The 24,812-nt window shown below is 41.0% G+C and overlaps 1 protein-coding gene across 1 annotated transcript in view; it reads left to right on the top strand.

Moving 5' to 3' along the window:
- lrp12 (low density lipoprotein receptor-related protein 12) overlaps positions 1 to 13,705 on the top strand; it is a 42,944-nt gene extending 29,239 nt beyond the window's left edge. Inside the window, exons 5-7 of the mRNA XM_055634909.1 lie at positions 286 to 1,387; positions 6,190 to 6,322; positions 12,415 to 13,705. Of these exons, the coding sequence (XP_055490884.1) occupies positions 286 to 1,387; positions 6,190 to 6,322; positions 12,415 to 13,305 (2,126 nt within the window). The 3' untranslated portion in view covers positions 13,306 to 13,705. The remainder of the gene's footprint in view (positions 1 to 285; positions 1,388 to 6,189; positions 6,323 to 12,414) is intronic.
- The last annotated feature ends 11,107 nt before the right edge of the window (positions 13,706 to 24,812 follow it).

The following is a 24,812-nucleotide window of genomic DNA, read 5'->3' as shown; positions in this document are numbered from 1 at the left end:
GATCACCCACAACATGTCGCCAGGGGTCACCTGTGTGGGCGTGAGAGGTCTCCTATGGTCGTGAGAGATCACCCACAACATGTCGCCAGGGGTCACCTGTGTGGGTGTGAGAGGTCTCCAAAGAGTCGTAGCATCTTTCTGGTTGCCGCTGAATTTTCACCATGTTGAAAATGTCGGCGACCTACGACGGGTGCCGGCAGTCGCCTGTAAAGGTGGCGCAAGTGGGACAGGCCCTTATTCCTCCAGCTACTTGCTTTTTACATTGTGATTTAATTTTATTTTCAGGCAGGTTGGTGGAGGCAAGCTGTGACTGGGACCACTTCCATTGTAACAATGGAAAATGTATCCTAGATATTTGGAAGTGCAACACGATGGATGAGTGTGGAGACAATTCTGATGAAGAATTTTGCGAGCAGTTGCTGCCCCTGACTGATTTTCCACTTAAGCCTTGTACCTATGACCATTTCCAGTGCCTTTCTCGATATACAGCAGCTTATACATGTTTACCTGAGTCCTTGAGATGTGATGGAAATATTGACTGTCTTGATTTGGAAGATGAAATCGATTGTGATGCCCCTAATTGTGGTGAATGGTTGAGAAACTTTTATGGTACATTTAATTCGCCAAATTATCCTGCATTCTATCCACCTGGAAGCAATTGCACATGGTTAATAGATACTGGAGACCGACGCAAAATCATTTTGCGCATCACTGACTTAAAGTTGGATGGCATAGGCTATGGGGATTATATCAAAGTGTATGATGGTCTGGAGGAAAATTCACACAATTTGCTTCGTGTCTTAACACCTTTTGATTCCCGGACACCGATCACAGTCATCTCTTCTTCTGGCCAAGTGCGGGTACATTTCCATGCCGACAAAGTAAATGCAGCTAGAGGTTTTAATGCAACCTATCAAGTTGAAGGATTTTGTCTTCCATGGGAGATCCCTTGCGGAGGCAATTGGGGCTGCTACTTTGAGCAACAGCGCTGTGATGGTTATTGGCACTGTCCGAACGGACGAGATGAACGCAACTGTAGCTCTTGCCAAAAAGACGAGTTCCCCTGTTCTCGCAGTGGTGTGTGCTACCCTCTGGCTGATCGTTGTAATTACCAAAATCATTGTCCAAATGGCTCGGATGAGAAGAACTGTTTCTTTTGCCAACCTGGTAATTTTCATTGCAAGAACAACCGTTGTGTGTTTGAGAGCTGGGTGTGCGATGCGCAGGATGACTGTGGCGATGGCAGTGATGAAGAAAACTGTCCTGTGATTGTACCCACCAGAGTTATAACTGCAGCAGTCATTGGAAGCCTAATCTGTGGGCTACTGCTTGTGATTGCTCTAGGATGTACCTGCAAATTGTACTCTCTCAGAATGTTTGAACGCAGGTAAGTTCTGTCATACTTGGAAGTATGATCCACAATTAATTTAATTAATACATTCTGAAGTACAGTCCTTGCATTTCAGATGTAAAATTATTTCATAGATTCTCAGGAAATCTTTTCAGATTCTTTTATGCCTGTATAAGAATGAGGCGAAAGGCATCTGACCCATTTTAAGTACTTTGGTGGGATTGTTATATATCTGATAACACCATCTGTTATTCCCTTTTCCCAATTTGAAGAAGGAATGGCAAGATATTCTGTTTAGATCAGAGATCTCTAGAACAAAGTGGTTGGGCCTTTATTTTGTGTGGGGCATATGTTGATGGGTATATTGATTTGGATGAGAAATCAATAAACATATCAAGAATTTGCTGGATTAATAAATAGTCATAGAGCCTTACAACATGGAAACAGGTCCTTCCACCACACATGTCCCATCTACACTAATCCCACATGCCTGTGTTTGGCCCATATCCCCCTAAACCTGTCCTATCCAAGTATCTCACTAAATATTTCTTAAATGTTGTGATAGCACCGGTCTCAATGACCTCCTCTGGCAGCTCATTCCATACATCTACCACTCTTTGTCTGAAAAAGCACCCCTCAGATTCCTCTTAAACCTTTCTCCCCTCACCTTAGAACTATGTCCTCTGGTTCTCGATTCCCTTATTCTTGGGTCCTGGCAAAGTCCTCGTAAATCTCCTCTGTACCCATTCCAGCTTGTCAACATCTTTCCTATTACATGGTGTCCAAAACTGGACACACTACTCTAAATGCGGCCTCACCACATCTTATACGACTGCAACATGACCTCCCAACTTCTATACTCAATAGATGTGCAGTAATCAGGAAGCGTGTTATTTTTTATTATAATGCCTGTATTGGAGTTAGTTTTCCATATCCCCTCCTTCCTGATCGTGCTTGCCTGAAAATGTTGTTTTTCCATCCCTGTGTGATGTTGGGCAAGGTGGCGGTTGTTTCAAGTCCTCCATAGTTTCTAAGATTAGGGAGATGGCAGATATGTGGTGTGACTGTCATCTGCTGGTTCCGTAACGGAATTAGTCAGAAGGTCATGATGCATTCACTTATATTATAGGCAATTCTAGATTTAATGTTGTGTAATGAACCGGATTTGATAAGGGAACTTGAGGTTAAGGAGCCATTAGGAGGTAGTGACCATAATATGGTAAGTTTTAATCTACAATTTGAGAGGGAGAAGGGTAAATCGGAGGTGTCCGTGTTACAGTTGAACAAAGGGGACTATGGAGCCATGAGGGAGGAGCTGGCCAAAGTTGACTGGAAAGACACACTAGCAGGGATGACAGTGGAACAACAATGACAGGTATTTCTGGGAATAATACAGAAATCAGTTCATTCCAAAGAGGAAGAAAGATTCCAAGGGGAGTAAGGGGTGACCGTGGCTGACAAGGGAAGTCGGGGACAGTATAAAAATAAAAGAGAAGTACAGCATAGCAAAGATGAGCGGGAAGCAAGAGGATTTGGGTAATGTTTAAAGAGCAACAGAAGATAACTAAAAAGGCAACACGGGGAGAAAAGATGAGGTACGAAGGTAAGCTAGCCAAGAATATAAAGCAGGATAGTAAAAGCATCTTTAGGTATGTGAAGAGGAAAACATTAGTTAAGACCAAAGTTGGACCATTGAAGACTGAAAAAGGTGAATATATTATGGGGAACAAGGAAATGGCAGATGAACAGGTACTTTGGATCCGTCTTCACTAAGGAGGACACAAACAATCTTCCTGATATAGTAGTGGCCAGAGGATCTGGGTGAAATGAAGGAAATCCACATTAGGCGGGAAATGGTGTTGGGTAGACTGATGGGACTGAAAGCTGATAAATCCTCAGGGCCTGCTGGCCTGCATCCGGGGTACTTAAGAAAGTGGCTCTAGAAATCGTGGACGCATTGGTGATCATTTTCCAATGTTCTATAGATTCAGGATCAGTTCATGTGGATTGGAGGCTAGCTAATGTTAACCCACTTTTTTAGAAATGCAGGAGGGAGAAAATGGAATTATAGACTTTACGAAGGAGAAATCATGTTTGACTAATCTTCTGGAATTTTTTGCGGATGTAACTAGGAAAATGGATAAGGGAGAGCCAGTGGATGTAGTTTACCTGGACTTTCAGAAAGCATTTGATAAAGTACCACATAGGAGATTAGTGGGCAAAATTAGGGCACATGGTATTGGGGGTAGAGTGCTGACATGGATAGAAAATTGGTTGGCAGACAGGAAACAAAGAGTAGGGATTAATGGGTACCTTTCAGAATGGCAGGCAGTGACTAGTGGGGTACCGCAAGGTTTGGTGCTGGGACCGCAACTATTTACAATATACATCAATGATTTAGATGGAGGGATTCAAAGTAACATTAGCAAATTTGCAGATTACACAAAGCTGGGTGGCAGTGTGATCTGTGAGGAGGATGCTATGAGAATGCAGGGTGACGTTGGGTGAATGGGCAGATGCATGGCAGATGCAGTTTAATGTGGATAAATGTGAAGTTATCCACTTTAGTAGCAAAAACAGGAAGGCAGAGTAATATCTAAATGGTATCAAGTTGTGAAAAGGGGAAGTACAACAGGATAAGGGAGTCCTTGTTCATCAGTCAATGAAAGTAAGCATGCAGGTACAGCAGGCAGTGAAAGCAAATGACATGTTGGCCTTCATAACAAGAGGAGTTGAGTATAGGACGAAAGAGGTCCTTCTGCAGTTGTACAGGGCCCTAGTGAGACCACACCTGGAGTATTGTGTGCAGTTTTTGTCCCCTAATTTGAGGAAGGACATTCTTGCTATTGAGGGAGTGCAGCGTAGGTTCACAAGGTTAATTCCCAAGATGGCAGACTGTCATATGCTGAGATAATGGAGTGGCTGGGCTTGTATACTCTGGAATTTAGAAGGATGAGAGGTTATCTTATTGAAACATATAATATTATTAAGGGTTTGGACACGCTAGAGGCAGGAAACATGTTCCCGATGTTGTGGGAGTCCAGAACCAGGGGCCACAGTTTAAGAATAAGGGGTAAGGCAGTTAAAATGGAGATGAGGAAACACTTTTTCACACAGAGAGTGGTGAGTCTGTGGAATTATCTGCCTCGGAGGGCAGTGGAGGCCGGTTCTCTGGATACTTTCCAGAGAGAGCTTGATAGGGCTCTTAAAAATAGCAGAGTCAGGGGATATGGAGAGAAGGTAGGAACGGGTGTACTGATTGGGGATGATCAGCCATGATCACATTGAATGGCGGTGCTGGCTCGAAGGACTGAATGGCCTACTCCTGCACCTATTGTCTATTGTCTATTAGTTCATTGTCGATGGTGAAACCCACTTGTGAAAGTGGTGTTCCTCTTCTGGTTTGCACTTCCAAAAGGTAACATGCCCAGCAACTTTGAATTTTGAATTGGCCTTCTTTTGCCCTTTGTAGCTCTCAGGGCAACAGGATAAATATTGTTGATGGTCCTTCATTGCCGTGAAGCCATTTTCAGTAACTCTGGAATGAGAGCCAAAAATGGAAGTGAACTTGAAAAGGCAGAAGGCAAAGGCCACTAGAAGAATTCCTAAATAAATGATTGACATTTTATTATCACATGTACCTAGGTACAATGAAATGCTTTGTTTTGCAAACAACAAAGTTGGTACACAAGTTCTGCCACATTTTGCTGCAAACTAAGTTACAAAAGTACCATGCAATCCTCTCTACTGCCTGCCTCCAAGTGGCAGCAGGTCTCCCTCCCTCCCCTCTGCCGATGTCCACCTTCTTTCTCAGCGCAGCCCCTCCTTTTTTATAGAATTTGTTGAGGATCTAATAAGGCAAGTCAATAGAGAGGATCTGTGGATGTTCTCTATTTGAATTTCCAGGGAATATTCATCAGGGTGTCACGTAAAAAAACAACTGGTATATATGGTAAGAGTTTGCAATTTTGGAGAAGTGTATCAATGTGGTTTAGGGACTGGTTATCACATAGATGACAGTCAGAATATGTGGGCCCTTGTTTCAGACTTGAGTCTGAACCAATGGAGTGCTAGATGAATGGTCTTTGGAGCTCAATTATTTATGATCAGTATTTATTCCTTAGAAGAAGGACCGGAGGGTAAGGTATCCAAGTTGTGACATGAAAATATGTGGGAAGCCATTCTGTAAAGTAGAGGGCAATTTAATGTTCTTGGGGCTGAAAGGAAAGTTCGCATGGAGTTGCAACAAATAATACAGTGGTGATTCTCTGGAGTTCTATATCCAGGTGAATTATGTAGAAGACGTCACCAGAGGTTTTTAGAGAACGTTGATAAACATTTGAATGTTTCAGCAGTGTGTGGAAGAAAATCTGCTTTGCGAGGATGTACACCACCTGAAAATCCATTCAGTCATGTCTGTCCATATTTAGGAAATGTCACCCTGCCATTTCTCAAACTCATAAATAAACAGTTAAGGTTCCTAAATTGATTGACAGTATAACATGCTTTGCATATTTACAAAAAAAACTAAGCTAAGTTTAAAAATCTCTAGAATATAAATTTGTGATTATGAATGTGAATTATTTTGGTGCTTTGGGAAAATTCATGTTTTTATTTCCAAAGCAACAATGTACTTGCATCAGAAGCTGTTGAGTACTTGATGCATTAAAAGTAGACTGCTTAAACAAGTAGTAACTGCTAGTGATGTATTGTAATTAAAACTCTACACTTGCAGTTTATCTTATTGGAGCTGCTTGAAATTAATTTGCTTCTATCAGTAGCAGCTACTTTTTGGTAGGACTATGAGTTGAACAGGTGTTTTCTATCATTTTTATAAGATCTTTTGAAACCCATTTGTCAAGAGTTGAAGCAGAACTGCTACGAAGGGAGGCTCCTCCATCCTACGGTCAATTGATTGCACAAGGCTTGATTCCCCCAGTAGAAGATTTCCCTGTATGTTCATCAAGTCAGGTAATGTCTTCACTCGCTTTTATTTGCATTTACACAATCCGACTGTATTCTAGTTTTGAATATGTTTTATGTGCATGTATAAAACTAAGGCTATAAACGCCTACCTTATTTGTTTCAAATGATATGAATCATGACCATATTTATAATCCCCATAAAACCATTGAGGTTGATGAGGTTCGTATTGATATTTGTATTGGTTTATTTTTTGTCACATTTACTGAGATACAGTGGAAAGTTTTTGTTTGTGCACTATCCAGTCAAATTAAATCATTGTAAATGAGTATAATCAAGGCACACGCAAGTACAAGGGGATGGGATATCTTGGTTGGCATGGGCCAAAGGACCCCTTTCTGTGCTCTAACTACAACTGGTAATGCAAAGAGAAAAATATTATGAGTGAAAAATATAACATTACAACATTGCGTTACAGTTGCAGAAAAAAAACTCCAACGTCTGTAAAGTCATGCGAAGCGTCCTTAGTCTCCTGAGGAAGTAGAAGTATTGACATGCCTGTAACTTCATTGTGTAGACTATTGCGTAGACTATTTTATAAATGGAGGGATAATCCAGAAATCGGAGGTGCAAAGGGACTTGGGAGCGTGTGTGCAGGATTCCCAAAAGTGAATCTGCAAGTCGAATTGGTAAAGCAGGCAAATGCAATGCTAGCATTTATTTCAAGAGGGCTGAAATACAAAAACGGGGATGTAATGCTGAGGTAGACAAAAATGCTGGAGAAACTCAGCGGGTGAGGCAGCATCTATGGAGCGAAGTAAATAGGCAACATTTCGGGTCAAACCCCTTTTTCAGACTGCAGAAGAAGGATTTTGACCCGAAACGTTGCCTATTTCCTTAGCTCCATAGATGCTGCCTCACCTGCTAAGTTTCTCCAGCATTTTTGTGTACCTTCGATTTTCCAGCATCTGTAGTTCCTTCTTAAACTTGTAATGCTGAGGCGCTGGTCAGGCTGCAATTGGAGTATTGTGATCAATTTTGGACACTATGTCTGAGGAAGGATGTGCTGGCGCTGGAGAGGGTCCAGTTACAATAATGATCCCAGGAATGAGTGGGTTAACAAATGATGAGCATTTGATGGCACCGAGCGTACCGTTGGAGTTTAGAAGAATAAGGGGGACCTCATTGAAATGTACCGAATAGTGTAAGCTTGATAGAGTGAATGTGGAGAGGATGGTTCCACTAGTGGGAGAGTATGGGACAAGATCAGCCTCAGAATTAAAGGAAGTTCCTTTCGGAAGATGAGGAGGAATTTCTTTACTCAGAGGGTGGTGAAACTCTGGAAACATTCGCCACAGAAGGCTGTGGAGTCCGTCAACGGACAATTTTAAGGCAGAGATAGATAGATTCTTGATTAGTAAGGGGGTCAGGCGTTATGGTGAGAAGGCAGGAAAATAGAGTTAGGTGGGAGAGATAATTCAGCCATGATTGAATGGCAGAGTAGACTTGATGGGCTGAGTGGCCTAATTCTGCTCCTATCACTTATGACCTTATGATCGTGGTTTTTCCAGGACAAATTGACGGATGATAATATCACCTGAGAGGGGGAAGCTCTTGAGCATTTCCATTTTGGCCCCATTGATGCTAATTTTGGAGTGTACTTCGATAATTAACTCCTTCATCTAGCTGACATTGAAGGAGGAGTTGTTGTCTTGACATCATGGTATTAAGCTCTCTATCACATTTCTGTACTCCGTCTCATCAATGTTCAAGATCTGCAAGCTTGTTAATGGAGTTAGAGCAGGGTTTGGTTGCTGTCTTGACTGTATAGGGAGTACAGTAAGGGGGTGAAAACGCATCTTTGTGGGGCACTGGTGTTGAGAATTATTGTGGAGGATGTTTTCTCATCTATCCTCACTGACTGTGTCTATTGGTTAGAAAGTCAAGGATCCTGTGCCAGCCTGCAGAGGCCAATCCTGACTTAGGTCGAAATGAGTTTATTTGGGATTATGGTGTTGAGGGCAGACCTATAATCAATAAATAGGGCATTGATGTAGTTATCCATGTTACCTAGGTGAGTGATTGACTTCAGGAAGCAAAGCAGTAGACACACTTTGATATACATTGATAGAACTGAAGTAGAGATGGTTGGAAGCTTCAAGTTCCTCACAATAAGTATCACCAGCAATTTGTTCCCATATTGAAGCTATGATCAAGAAAGCACACCAATGCCTCTACTTCCTTAGAAGGCTTAGGAAATTTGGCATATCCCCAACAACCCTCACCAACATGTACAGATGTGCTATAGAAAGCATTTTATCAGGATGCATCACAGCCTGATTTAGGAACAGCTCCATCCGAGAACATATGAAATTGCAGTTGTGAACACAGCTCAGACCATTGCTCAAACCAACGTCCCTTCCATTGATTGATTCTACACCACATTGCCTCGGCAAGGCCCAGCATAATCAAGGACTAGTCTCACCCTGGTCACTCCCTCTTCTCCCCTCTCCCATCAGGTAAGAAGTACAAAACTTTTCGGGGACAGTTTTTTCTTTTTTCCTGCTGTTATCAGGCAACTGAATGCTCCTCTCAGCAGCTAGACTGCAGTCCCGACCTCCCAACCAGGCTGTGATGCTTCATGATAAAATGCTTTCTACGGCACATCTGTAGAATTTGGTGAGGGTAGTTAAAAACATACTGAACTTCCTAAACCTTTTAAACAAGTAGAGGCATGGGTGTGCTTTCTTGGCCATAGCCTTATATGGCTGGTCTTGGGTAAATTACAGGTAATATTTATTCCTAAGAATGTGAAGCTTTTGGCCACCTCTACTTTGGCGCCATCAATTTATGTACTGCGTCGCTTCCTGAGTTCGATCAAAATCTCCTTTGTCTTGCTGACATTAAGGGAGAGATTGTTGTGTTGGCACCAGGCTGCAAGATCCTCACATCTATTTCCACCAAGCATGTTCCAGGCATCCACCAATCTCCATGTGTAAGGGGGGAGAAAAAAAAAGTCCCACTATGCTCAATCCAACGTTTCACGAAAATAATCCGAGTTGATCCAAATTTTTAATTCAGCTAATCCTTCCAATCCAGGCAGCAATCTGCTAAACCTCTTCTGCACACTCTCCAAAGCGTCCACTTTCATCCTATAATGGAGTGACCTAGAACTGCACACAAACCTCCAAATGCAGCCGAACAAAAGTCCGATAAAGCTACAAAGTGACTCCTATACTCAGTGCCCCAATTGATGACAGAAAGCATGTCATATATCATCTTTTTATGTTGCCACTTGCAGTGAGATATGGATCCCAAGATTCCTCTGTACACCAATGCTTTTATGGGTCTTGCCATTAAATTTATACTCCCTCCTTGCATTCGACTTACTAAAGTCCAGCATCTACAGTTGCTCGGATTAAAATCCATCTGCCATTTCTCAGCCTGTTTCTGTAGCTGATCTATATCCCGCTGTATATCCCGCAGGTTTCCTTGATAACTGCGGAAGTGAATTGGTTATGGCCTCCAGCCAGAATAGCACCATTCCATCACAACCCTTTCTATGAAAAGAAAGTTCTGAATTCAAACGACCAAATCACTGTGGTTCTTGTGCATTTTAATCTTCTGGATCAGCTTAACCTGAGGGGTGTTCCTAGATGTGTTCCCAAAATTCATATAGATAGCATCCACTGTCATATCCTCATCAATCACCTTCATCACCTCTTCAAAGAAAACTCAATCAGGTTCGTAAGACATGCAGAGCTGCCAAGTAGTAGGGATTTTTCTGTATTTTGTACGGAAATGCGATTAGAATGCGGATGTATGGTTTTGTGTTGTTAAATACAGATTTTAAATACGGAGTTCAGTCCAGTCTGAAGAAGGGTTTCGTCCAAAAACGTCATCCATTCTTTTTTTCCAGAGCCGCTGCCTGTCCCGCTCCAGGTTTAAACAGAGCGCTGTCAGTTTAACGCGTGGGAATTTAAACAAAGTGATGTCGGCTACAGCGCTATAGGTTCTAAAAAAGAGCGCTACCAGCTGGAGCGCCATGGGCTTTAAATATAGCTCTATGGGCTTTACACATAGCCCTATGGCCACAGCGCTATGGGTCACAGACTGTTCAGGAAAATTCTCGTATAACAATGAATCTTTGGAATTCTCTTTCTCAGTGGTAGTTGAGCCTTTGATTATTTTTCAGGCAGTGGTAGGATTCTGGATAAGCCTAGAGATGGCAATGAATGCACTGTCAAGTAAGGTGCATAGAAGACATGTCAATTGGTAGCAAAGTACTGCAATCTTGTACTCTTACATGGGTATGACTGCACATAAAAAACATTTTTTTTCAGCAAAATGGCATTGCGTAAAAATACTGATTTCCTCAGCAAAATACTGATTTTCAGGTACTAGAATACCGAAATGCTCTGACAAAACTTGGCAGCTCTGGACATGACCTGGCTGGATAAAACTATGCTGACAGTCTCGATTTAGCCCATAATCTTCCAAATGCAAGTAAAACCGATCCTGAAGAGTACTCTTCAATAGCTGCCCAACCATTAACGTGAGGCTGTCTGGCCTACAATTTCCTGGGTAATCTCTACTTGCCTTCTTAAATGGAACAACATTGGCTAGTCTCCAGTCTCTGGGACCTCACTTGTGGCTAGAGAACATATGAAGATCTTTGTTAATTCTTTTGCAGTCTCCATCACGACCTGGGTATATAATCCACTTTATACTCCACCTAAAGCACCATTACCTCTAAGTTAATGAGAAATAGTGTCACATAGAGTTTACTTTATTCGTGCGAGTCCAGGACTTCAAAGGAAGTTCAGAAACTTGAGCTGAAGATGGTATGCTTAACTTGGCCCAGTTCAACCTTGCTTTGCTCTCTCAGGGCTATTCTTGGAAACCTTAGCATTCGTGCCAGTTTTTTCGGAATCTGGTGTGGTGGAGAGAAATAAAATTTAGTATGTCACTGCACCAAAGAAAGAAAAGAGAAGAAAGTTGATGTTTTATAGACTAGGTCACTTTCACAAAAAGAAAACTTTTGTATGAATTTTAGTTAATGTATGCTACCCTGATTTAGCAATCGGTCCAATATTTTAGAAAACTCTTTTGTAAATGTATTTTGTTTCTTAAATATATTTATTTTTAAAAAACATTATCTTTAGTTTCTTCCAGCCTTCCAAGCAATTGTCCAGTTATAATTATTTAGGATAGAGGGATCCATTTTGATTGGTCTCTACGGCAATTGAAGGAATCGGAAATCTGAAAATTAGAAAGACAATTTAAAACAGTATTTTGTTTCCTCCTTTCCTGTATTTCTTTTTGAAGTTTGATGAAGTAATATCAATGACGGGTGTTAGGGGTTATGGGGAGAAGGCAGGAAAGTGGGGTTAAGAGGAAAAGATAGATCAGCCATGATTGAATGGCGGAGTAGAATTGACGGGCTGAATGGCCTAATTCTGCTCCTATCACATAAACGCATGTATTTGCATTCTTATAATTCACCTTCCCTATCATGGACATCATTTACTGTGAAGAATATCAGTGAAATTCTGAGAAAATTAATACTTACCCTGGGAAAACCATCCAGCACCTCATAAACTGGTAGCACTAAAGCCGGCTAATAAGTTGCATTTTAAAACACAGTTACACTGACAAGCTTTTTGTATGGTTAGGATCCACTATTTTTTCTACTAAATTATCATATAATAAAGTTCATTGATTTAATTTTGAAGGTAGTTTTGAATGATGCCTGATTGGAGGGTGGAGTGGATGAAGGAAGGAGGAATATTTCAATAATCCGTGCTTTTAATGTGTGTGTGTAAGGGAGGTGGAAATTGCTAGAAAAACATTACATTGCAATTAGCATGGCATATATTGGAAACATATATATGTTATAGTAGGAACCTATTATTGGGATTGTTTTTATAATTTTTGTTTTGTGTCACCAAACAGCTAAAAAAATAAATGACTGCTTTTGGTGTTTGCATATAGCTGCCCTAGTTGTCCAGGCTACCTTAATTGCTGCTATTCATTGATTCATTTTGAAGTGCCTGAAAAATTCTAAGCATTAAAATGAGCTACACTAATTAAAGTTTGGATATGGCTGTTGAACCTAATGCTGTTTATTTACATTTTAGGCATCCATTTTGGAAAACCTTCGAATAGCAGTAAGGTCACAACTTGGACTCACCTCCATTCGATCTACTTCATCCAGCAGTCGATCTAACCTCTGGAGCCGAATGTTTAGCTTCACCAGATCCAGGAATTCGGGATCTCTCGCTCTTGTCACAACAGATAGAGATGATCCAGCCGGTGAGCAGAATGTTACAAGGGAATCGGAAAGGAGCAGTCTAAACCGAAGACTTCTGCCTTTTGAGTCTGACCATGCAGAAAGAGACAGTGAGCGAAGAGATATACCAGGTGCTGTTGGTGGGGTGGTGGCCCCACTACCTCAAAAGGTTGCTCCTACCTCAGTTGTAGAAGTTGTTATTGGAGCAAGTGGAACTTCATCTGGCCTCCAAACAAATATTGCTACAGAAGTAGCTACCTCACAGTTAGAAACCTCAGAGCAGCCCACCATTAGTCCAGCAAGACAGCAGTTGGCCAGTACATTGAGCAGAGTGACTCAGAGTTTACGATGGATGCGGTTTTCAATTGGGAGATCTACTTCATCAAGCCAGAACCAGAGTCCCTTGCGACAGCTTGATACTAGAGTGAATGGAAGAGGAGATGATGATGATGTTGATGATGATGATGACAATGATGTTGAATTATTAATTCCCCTTTCAGATGCTGTATCAGACATTGATACAAGGGGTAGTTGCAGACCAGTCGGTGCGCCAAGCCCCAGAAGGGTTCAAAGAATCAGGCAACACTGTGCTTTATTGCCTCAGAGAGAACAGTCTGGTAGTAGGGACGGGCCTTGTGAGCACTGTGGAATTGTACATACGGCCCAGATACCGGACGCGTGTCTGGAAGCAGTACTGATAAATGAAGCCAGTGACGATGAATCCTTGCTTGTTTGCTAGCTGTGCAATACATGACTAACTTTATTTATGCTCTTGGCGGTACAGTGCATCTTGTGACTTGAAACTTGAAAAAGAAACCAAATTTGTGTGACTGTCACATACAATATTTATTGCAGTTTACTTTGGTTTATGGGAGTCAATGCATGGTAACATGTTTCCTTCAATTTTTTGATTTTTATTATGCATTCAGGATACGTATTAAATTTATTTTAATGTGTAGATTAAGAGTAAATTATAACATGTTTCTGTATTAACACTTTTCCTAGCTATTTCTAAAATTGCCTATTTATTTATTTCTTTTTCATAAATTGCATGTTTATTATTTCTAACAAGTAGGCTGTTGGGTGCCCTGGAAAATGAAAAGTAATGTAAACAAATAAAAAATCCAATTTTACAGTAAGGATTTTTTTTTACTTCTCTCTCCATATATTGAAAAAGCAGAAAAGCTGTTCCACTTGGGTGTCTGCTATCAATATGATTATGAAGCACTTGTCAATATTTATTTTATGTTTTGGCATAGTAATTTAAAGATGGATATGTGCTGGCATCCTACGTAAACCAGTACGTAGTACTGACTGCCCAAAATATTTCATATTTGGCACTGCTGCTTGTGATTCTAGTTATAGACAATAGGTGCAGGAGTCGGACATTTGGTCCTTCAAGCCAGCACCGCCATTCACTGTGATCATGGCTGATCATCCACAATCAGGACCCCGTTCCTGCCTTTTCCCCATATTCCCTGACTACACTATCTTTAAGAGCTCTATCCAACTCTCTTGAAAGCATACAGAGAATTGGCCTCCACTGCTTTCTGAGGCAGAGAATTCCACAGATTCACAACCCTCTGTGTAAAAACGTTTTTCCTCATCCCTGTTCTAAATGGCTTACCCCTTAGTAAAGTTCAGTAACTGTTCAGTAACAGTTATAAATGTAAAATAGAATGCTGAAAAAAAAATCACAACATTGTGACAATCAATGAATTGGAAGTTGAGGTGAGGCTAAAACAAATGAATTCTGTATGATGAACAATGCACACAGTTAGTACCAAACAAAGGTCATTTACTCAGTAAAACGTCTAAAAAGGAAAATGCAGTAACCTTAAAATAAGAGTAATATCTGCAGAAAGTGCACTGTGGTGGATGAATTATATGAATAAAATCATTCTCAGTCATTTATGTCAGTGTGAACAAGCTTGATTGACACAGGAATGACACACATTGCTCTCATACTGTGATTATACAATATTCAAATCCAAATATTGATTTATTTTTTAAATTAGTTTGTATCCAAGTCTGAAAATGTTATTAACTATATAATAATATATTGTTACTTTTGTTCTATTTAATCCCATCATTTTGAACTCTTTAAGCAGATACATTGAACATCAAACAATCAAATAAGCAGATTATTTGCTATTGAAACCTGCAAGTTATCAGATATTGCTTCTTTGTGGCATTTACCCAGTTGAAGGCAGTAGTACGGCAGGACTGATTCAGCTGTTACCAAGGATCACTATAGTTGGCGTAGATTTAAGTCCATAAAAAGCTGCTAAAGACAGGATATTAGCACTGTCAAGGATGGGAGACGAGCTATTGATCTGAGGCTTGTGGGTGGTGGCGGGGGCAGTAAGCGGAGGAAAGTTTAAGTTGTTTAAATGCGGGTGAAAATAGATTAGTGATTAATTTTGGAGGCATGAGGTTACAGATGCTGGAATCTCGAGCACAAAAATCATACAGGGGGAACTCAACATCCGTGGAGGGAAGATGTACAATGTGGATGAAGCTGCAGCAAGCAAGATAATTTTGTTCCAGTCCCAGTGCGTATGCCGGCTAAACATAACCTGAGCAGTAGCTATCAAAAAGCCATTTTAAACTAAGTAATTTACCTGCCTCTTCTACTTCCTCTGGCAGCTCATTGTATAAACCAACCAGCCGCTGTGTGGAAAAAGTAACTCCTCAGTCTTTTCCTTGCCACCTTAAACCAATGGCGTCTATTTCTGGAATCTTCTGTTTTCCTTTATACTACCATCAACATAATTCTGACTCTTCTCTGCACACCACCCACTCAGCTTGTGCACCCCCCTCACAGGGCTGCCAATATTGGTTGAGAGTTGGGATTGAGAAAATGCGAGAGACCAAGCCCGAGAGAGCCAAGTGACCGATGGGGGGTTGTCCCCCCAGCCCGGCAAACACTCGCCAGCCCCGGCTCCCCGTCCACATCTGTCCCCGCCGTTGCTTCTGCTTCCACCCCTCCCTCAGCCCCGGCTCTCAACACCCACTGCCCATGCAGTTGATGGCATTTCGGTGATCACAGAATTTCTCACGACAGAGCTTGAGAAATTTATGATCCGCGTGAGAATTTAGCAAAATGCGTGATTCTCACGCTCAATGCGTGAGAGTTGGCAGTCCTGCTCTCAGCTACCCCTTCCTCTCGGCCTTCCCTCGGTCACCTCCTCCCCCTATCCTTTCCTTTCCTTCTGGCCACCTCCCTCTCCCTCTCCCTCTATTTTACTCGATGAGAATTATCATAGAATTGTGCAGCAAACCTCTCCTACCCATGTACAGCACTTGTCCAAATATCTTTTAAGGGTCAACACCTTCCGGTTTCTCGGCGTCCTTATCTCTGCTGATATCTCCTGGACAGACAACACGACAGCGGTCATCAAGAAGGCTCAGCAGCTGCTGCACTTCCTGAGGGTTCTCAGGAAGCACAACCTGGACTCTAACATGCTGCTGACCTTCTACCGCTCGTCCATCGAGAGCCTGCTGACATACTGCATTACAGCATGGTATGGCAGCTGCACCATGGCAGACAGGGAGAGGCTTCAGAGGGTAACTAGGACAGCACAGAAGATCATTGGCTGCCCTCTCCCTCCCTGATGGATAGTTACACCTCCCGCTGCCTTAGCAGGGCAAAGAATATCATCAAGGACAGCTCCCATCCTGCGTTTGAACTGTTCAACCTGCTGCCCTCTGGAAGGCGCTATAGGTGCATCAAATCTAGGACAAATAGGCTCAGAAATAGTTGTTTTCCGAAAGTCATAACTCTTAATTCACATCTATTCTATCCACGTACTGAAATTTGGAACTGTAATGTGTATTGTAACTGTAAGTTTTAATATTTAAATTTTTTTTTTAAATATTGAATATAAATTTTAAACATCTGCCTAAGAATACTACCTATTCATCCTTCACCATTTTGCCTTTATAGATATGTATATAGCGCCGCAGAATTGTGCACCTATCTCCCCCCCCCCTCCACCTTTTTTGTTTTCTGTTTCTTGTTTTTTGTACTAAATTATATGTATGCACTGAGTACGAGCTGCTTTTAATCTCATTGTACATGTATAGTGACAATAAATGGCATATCTATATCTAAATGTTGTTATAGAACCTGCCTCAACTACCATCTCTGTTGGCTCGTTCCATATACCCATCAATGTGGAAAAATATTCCACTTTGGTTTCTTTTAAATGTTTCCCCTCTCATCTTACATCTATGTCCACTGGTTATAAGTGAGTTTGGTATTTCAACTGCGCATGTCCAGGTCATAGATCAATCGCGATAAACATTCTCATCACCTGAGCTGCTGCGTGTATACAGACCTGCATTTCATCCATATTTTCCAGTTTTGCTTCTTCGAGGTAAGAAATTACTGCTTTCAAAACTGTTTACTAAGTGTATTTGAGAATTAAGGGACAAAGGCTTAGGAGTAACATGAGGGGGAACTTCTTTACTCAGAGAGTGGTAGCTGTGCGGAATGAGCTTTCAGTGGAAGTGGTGGAGGCAGGTTCGATTTTATGGTCTGAGTGCAGGTAGATGGGACTAGGGGAGAATAAGTGTTCGGCACGGACTAGAAAGGCTGAGATGGCCTGTTTCCGTGCTGTAATTGTTATGGTTATTATATGGTATTTATGGTTCATCTGTACAAAAGTACGATGCTTTTGTTGGTTTTATTGCTTTATGCTTTGGTGTTTTATTGCTTTATGCTTCGGAGCGTATAACTTATACCCATGTCTCAATCTAAGTCAATCAGTAGACATAATACCGCTATGTTCAGTAGACAAATCTCGGCCCACATTCCTCGTTTAACCAGGGCTCTGGGAACTCAGCATCTGATGGGGACGAGGAAAGGTTCCAGAGGGAAGGCAGGGACAACTTGGAATCTGGCAGCAGAGTTGCTCCGTTAATGGATTCATTCCACAGTGAGTAGTTTGAATAGTTCAGGAGATCGATCCAATTATTGACCAACAGGCGGTGGAATCCGTCTGTGACAGACTCCACAGTGAGACACGTCCACAGGAGTGGGTGTTCACTCTAATCAATAACTCAAGCACAGTGAACTTCACAATGTAAAACCATCCCAGTCAAAACCATCCAGGAGAGCTGCCTTGCCCAAGCACTGAAGGCAAGGTCCCACTGAAGGCAAAAACAACATTCTAGTCACTAAAACAATACGTCTGCGGGCCGGATGATTTTGGGTTACGGGCCGGATTCGGCCCGTGGGCTGTAGGTTGCCGACCCCTGCCTTAACGATACATTCACACTGCCTGTAGGTAAAGCATCAGCCCACATCACACTGATACAGTCGCTGCCTGCCTCAGATTAAATATATTTTTACACATAAATTATGAATAAAGATAAGAACATTTTTCAAACACAAATAATATTTTCTTATTCCAATAGTAAACACATTAAGGATTAAATGAAAATAATAAATTCTTTAACTTTTTGAATATCTCATAATTGCAGATTAATGAACTGAACTAGAACTGGGACTGTGTAAGTCGTGTGTGAACAGCAGAACAAGAAAGGAAGCTCTTGAGTTGACAGAATTCTAGATTAATTAATTGGTAGAATAGTTAACGATGTATACACAGTTTATACAGCGCTGCGTTCGATTTTTTTTTTCACCGAATGACCTTGATTCCTTGTGTTTATCGGAATACCAAACTCGCTTATTGATTCCCCTAATCTGGGTAAAGTGCATTCACCCTATCAATTCCCCTCATGGTCTTGTACAACTCTAAGATGACCTCTCAACCTCCTTCACCCAAGGAATAAAGTCCTAGCCTGCCCAACCTCTGCCTGTAGCTCAGAACATCCTCATCTTCTCTGCACTCTTGAGCTTAACAACATCTTTCCTAAAGCAGAGTGAGCAAATCTGAACACAATACATGCAGCCTCACCAATGTTATGTACAACAGTAAAATAACATCCCAACCTCTATACTCCATGCCCAGTCTCATGAAGGTCAATGTACCAAAAGCCTTCTTGACTACCGTCTATCTGTGACTCCACTTTCAAAGAACTATGTACCCGCACTCCTAGATCCTTCTTCTCGCCAACACTACCCTGCTCTTATTTCAACTTCCCAAAATGCAACAACTAGCACTTCTCTGCATTAAACTCGATGAACAATCCTTCAGGCCCCTAGCCCAGCTGATCAAGATCCTGGTGATGTTTTTGCTAACCATCTTCACTTTCTACAAAAACACCCAGTTTGGTGTCATCTGCAAACTTACTAATCATTACTTCTATGTTCTCATCCAAATCATTAATATAAACCACAAACACCAAAGAGCCCAGAAACTATCCCTGAGGCACATCACTAGTAACAGGCCTCCAGTCTGAAAAACAACCTTCCACCATCACCCTTTGCTTCCTTTCATGAATCTAATGCTCTATCCAGTTGGCTAGCTCTCCCTGGAGCCCATGAGCCCTAACCTACTATGCAGAACATTATCCAATACCTTGCTGAAGTCCACGTTAACAATGTCTATGGCTTTTTTGGTTACTACTTAAAAAAACCCTCAGATTTGGAAGACAAGATACACAGATGAAACCATGCCAACCATCCCTAATCAGTCCCTGTCTATTCAAAAATGATGTGTTTCTGTCTTAAAAGTTATATGGTACCGTTGCAATGGCCACCCAATAACTGTCACAACTCATGATTTAATTTTGCATCAGTGATTTATTTAATTTTAATTGAAGTGCTATTTTGGGCAGTCCAAATAGCATAGAAATGAAAACATCTTGTGCTCCAAGTGAACTATGATGACAATATCACATGGCCTGCATCAAATGTATATTTTGGGTGATAGCTTACCTCTGCACAAATAAATGGAGCCATTGAACAACATTTGTATCATTTTCAAATATTATTTTTGTAAATTTAGACTCGTTCAAGACAGCATTTAAAAAAACTTGTGTGGAATGGTATTTCAAGCAAGTATATCAGGTGAGTTTGTGACCTATTGAGTAAACAGTGAAAACCATATTGTAGTGGTTTGGGTATTCGAATGGATAGTGCTTAATTGGAGAATCAAAACTAGGTTGCTTTGTTTATTTGCTAGTCCTCATGTTATTTTAAATCCACCAAGTGCAATATTAAGGAAAGATTTAAAATAATGCTTTTGCAACCACTGAGTAATTTTGTATAAATGCAGCGTTATTCTGTTTCCAAACTTAGCATTACTAAGAAATGATCTTTCCAATGGTTATCCAACGTTTCTGTTCATGTCCAATTTTACTTGGATTGTATATTAGCTGAATTCCTTTGATCTTTAAAATTGGAGGCTGTTTATCTTTTAGATGAAACCGTGTGCTGGTAATCATTCCTAAGTTTATGGATGACGTGAATGATCTTTAAAGTGTATTTATTTTTGGATTTCTTTAACTTACAACCATGTTCCCTTGGGTTTCTGATCAGATTGTACAACCTATTGATTCACCTATTCAACCTATTGTAAAGGAATTGTTTACTGCCTAAAGAGAATAGGATTAAGTTCCTTAGACTACAGTTTATTGACTGAAGAAACACTAGGATTCTGTCACTTTTCTTGAGCACCATTAAATTATATTCATTTTCACGATGTTTTCCCACAATTTCTCAGGACCAAAAATGAAATGATACCCTTATTATTCAACGTCAAGTGTTCACTGATTGAGCTTTAACACAGCTGTCAAGTTCCAAATTGTCATTGATCTATTTAATGCTTCAGTTTTTTCCCCCTTGCTCTAAAATATTTCAGTTCATAAAATAATAAATGGGAATCTTCACTGAAGTTGTAGACTGTGTTGGAATATTCTGCTGCTGATGACACATGGTGTTTCATGGATGCACCATTTTAAACTTTCATTTTGGTTTAGAGAAACAGTATGGAAAGAGGCCTTAAGCCCATTGATCACAAGCACACTAGTTCCATGTTATCGTACAGTAGGGGCACTTTACAGAAGCCAATTAACCTACAAACCTGCACGTCATTGAAATGTGGGATGAAACCAGAGCACTGGGTGAAAACCCACACGGTCACAGGGAGAACTTGCAAGCTTTGCACAGACAGCACCCCAGGTCAGGATCGAACCCTGGTTTTTGGTGCTGTGGGTCAGCAGCTCTACAGCTGTGCCACTGTGCTGCCCTTCTGGAGTAATCTAAACATATCCTATTCAGTGAGATGGCAGTGCTAAATGAACTATGAGGACAGGACATTGTTTTCACAAGGATTGTGGAAAGAAAAGTCACTCCTGACTGGTAAATTGGCATAGACAGTTTCAAGTAAATTGGTTCCTTTGATCTGCTGTAAACCTGTAGTATAGTTAAACCACTTAGTCATGAATATTGATATTTTCTGCCCACTGTGTGTGCCCAAACTGCACCCATTGCTTTTTTTCCAATTGTTCAACATTGAGGACATTAATTCAATAGTGGAGGAAGAGTGATAGGTTGAAAGCAATGAGGCTTTGCTGTCCATCCATGATTGGCCTAATGCCATGAAACTTAATGGTGTCTGGGGTTGAATACTCTGAGCAACAATTCATCCTCTTACTACTATGCTGTTTCCTCCAGTGGGTCTATCCTGCTTGCAACAGCACAGTGGCACAGTCGTAGACTTGCTGCCTTACAGTGCCAGACACCTGGGTTTAATCATGACTGTTTGGAGTTTGTATGTTTTCCCTGTGAGTGCCTGGGATTTTTCAGGTGCTCCGGTTTCCTCCCACATTCTAAAAACGTGCCGGTTCTAAACTGACCCTAATATGTAGGATAGAACTAGCGTACGGGTGACTGTTAGTCTGTGTGGTTTCGGTGGGGTGAAGGGCCTGTTTCCACATTGTATCGCTAAAAAAACATTCCCAGGAAAGATAGAGAAGTTTGAAACGTTGGGTGAGAAAGGTGATTTCTGATGAAACTTTGGAAGAAGTGACGAGTATTGAACAGGGAAATGCCTATGAAGTTAGTTATTTGGAGTTTGAGAAGGCATTTCATAAAGATCAGCATCATAGCCAATATTAAAGTTTCCAGTACTTAAGACTCATCGTTAACCATCCCAATTTTTTTGTCAGAATATAACCACGGGGAGGAAGAATGGTCTTGAATATTTCTTAAATAATAGAGAGAAGTACTGAATAACTTCAAATGATTGGAGCTTAACATTCCATAACTTGCCTTGTGACTTTCTTCTAAATTGAGATTCCAATTGCCAAATGTAATGCGGTTTGCTTTTTAAAGAGAGCAAATTAAATAACCGTGGAGCTGGGGAATGGGAAAGAGTATCTGGTGTGACCAGTAATTCCTTCGACATGACCTACAGTACAGGAATTCCTAACTAGTACATGTGCATTCATTTCATTGATCTAAATTAAAATCCAATTTGTGCTCTAACCAAAAATGGATTTAAGTTTAAACTTTGAACAGCAATGGAGCGAATATTTAAGTAGAGAAGTTCAAATATGCTGAACTAACATTTGAAAAATCAATATTCTGACCCATGCACTAGATATTTTGAGTGCGTCAATCACTGTGTTAGTGGTGATTCCAATCAATTGCAATGAAACTCGTGCATCCAGTAATTTCTGTCAACAGATACGTAACATGAATGTCAACGATAAAATAGCCAGGTTGTACTTGAGCAGGAGAGAGTTTGGAAATGCCTGTCACTTTAGTGTTTCAGAATATGGAATTAAATGTTGCCTTTCTCTGTCCTTGCGATGCTTGTTAGGCCTCTGTAATGCCTTGTAACTGAAAAGATTGGGACTGGTATTCCCTTAACACCAAACACACTATAACACTTTAAAAAAAAAAGTTTGACCTGTTATTGCTCCTATTCTTCCCTGACACCTTCCTCCCCATCTCCATGGTGTACAGGGTTGTAAACTGATTTACAGTATGAATGGTTCTACCATGTGCCACTAGTGAAAATAAAACCTCAAAAAAGCTGTGAGAATAGCCAAATGCATTGTCCATTGTCGGTACAGAAGACAAGCTATTAATGACCCACAAGCTGCATACAATTTTTGCTCTGAGGTGGAGCACCATAGTGGCACGGTGGCGCAGCGGTAGAGTTGCTGCCTTACAGCACCAGAGACCTGGGTTCAATCCTGACTACTAGTGCCGTCTGTACGGAATTTATACGTTCTCCCCGTGAACACGTGGGACTTCTCAGAGATCTTCTGGTTCTTCCCACATTCCAAAGACTTGCAGGTTTGTAGGTTAATTGGCTTGTTATAAATGTAAAATATTCCTGGTGTGTATAGGACAGTGTTAATATTCGGGGATCGCTGGTCGGTATGGACTGGTGGGCCGAAGGGCCTGTTTCCATGATGTATCTCTAAACTAAACTAAACTAAACATTAATTGCCGCAGAGTATCACCAACAGCTTGATGCATTCAAACTTAAATCAGCAGACATTTCCTTCTTTAGCTTTGCAACTGAACCATGATTGACCACTGAAAAAGGAACACACTGGTTACTGCACACTCCTTGCTTACTTGCATTTGCATCCAGGAGGTTAATATTTTAAGCTCATACTTATAGTAAAGGCTGAAAAGCTAGTAATTGAGATAAGCTGGTAGGGATGTGGGGGGCAGCAATATTGAAACCTATCTATTTTTTTCTCTCTTGCTGTCTGCTACGATTCTTCACATTGCTTAAGTTTTAAATTTTGTGTCACTTGCAAATTTAGAAATGTGATTCTGCACACACTAATGTACTTCAAAAATAATATTGGTTTAGCACTGACCATCAGAGAACACCACTGTATCCTTCCAGTTACAGTCAAATTCTTCTTTCTGCAGCTGCACAGATCAGAATAGTCCTAATTATAATTGTTGCTTCAATGATGGATCTGAAGACGTTAATTATATACCCCAACATATTATCTAGCATGTGAGGTAAGTTCTCCTTGGTAGACTCGTGCCTTGGAGATGGACAGCTGTAGGGAGTGGATATGTTAAAGTTTACTGACATGGGTATTCCACAATGTAAACTGATTGGGCGCACCCACTATATATTAAGGCCTTAATGCATAATGAGGTGCATCTACAGAGCCATGAGTTCTTAAAACCAGCATGTATATGAAATAAAATATTCCCATGGTGGATTTTTGATTCACACATTCATCTCTTAACAATTAGTTTTGCCTGCTTTATTCCCACCACTAGGTCAAACCAACGGGGAATAAGTGTTAACATCTAAACCCTAGTTACTCTGGCAACATTGTGTAAACAAGAACAAAACCTTAATATGACAAATGTGCAATCAACTGTAATACCACAGGGACCCCTAAATTGTTGTGTATGTTATTTTATTGACTGGATTATTGGCTGCACAGCCTTTGTTGTGCAGATAATTGTCATGCTTTTTGGTGCTGTCCCATATACGTTAGAAGGATGAGAGGGTATCTGATAGAAATATATTAAATTATTCAGGGATTGGACATGGAAAATGCCCAAAATACTCACCATAACGAGTTAACTCATCGACTGTGGACAATACTAATTTCTCTTCTCACAGTTTCTCGCAATTTCTCTTTTAATTTCATTCTGCCTTGGATGTTATTTCATATGATGAGATGTGATTGATTATTAAACACATAGTAAGATATCCTTAGGGAAAATTGATCACAATATGATGGAATGTTGCAAGCAGTTCAAAAGAGGTGCAGATGAATTGAAACCTAGTCTCGAATTTAAATAAAGCCAATTGAGTAGTTATTGGGAGATACATTGGATATTTATATTTTAAATGCTTTACAGTATAAGATGTTGTAGGCTGCAGGCCAGCGGTCGGAGCTGTTCACCGTCGACCCCCGGCAAGGGGACGCCCCGCTCCGCGATGTTAAAGTTCCCACTGCGCCGCCGCTGAAGCTCTGGGCCCGACTACGGGAAAGGCCGCACCAAACTGGCTGTAAGGCTGTGAGGAGGGGGAGCGAAGAAGTGACAAGGAAGAAAGTCACATCTCCGTCGAGGTAGGTGCCTGAAAATAGTTTCCCCCTATTCCCCCCCCCACAAGACATACAGAGAAACACTAAAACATACTTTTGGACATACTAAAAACAAAAACAACAGGCGAGGCAGCTGATTCGCAGCGCCACCAGAACCGGACTGTGTACATTATAATTAATGCAAAGTATTTCCAGGATCATGGTCAATATTTATCCCCAACCTACATCAGCACAGGTTGATGGTGGAAGGTTGTTTTTTAGATTGGAGGCCTTTGACTAGTG

The sequence above is a fragment of the Leucoraja erinacea genome, chromosome 4, assembly GCF_028641065.1.
Source record: "Leucoraja erinacea ecotype New England chromosome 4, Leri_hhj_1, whole genome shotgun sequence".
NCBI classification, from domain to species: domain Eukaryota; kingdom Metazoa; phylum Chordata; class Chondrichthyes; order Rajiformes; family Rajidae; genus Leucoraja; species Leucoraja erinaceus.
The sequence above is the reverse complement of the archived record's forward strand: the minus strand, read 5'-3'. Positions and strand labels throughout refer to the sequence as shown.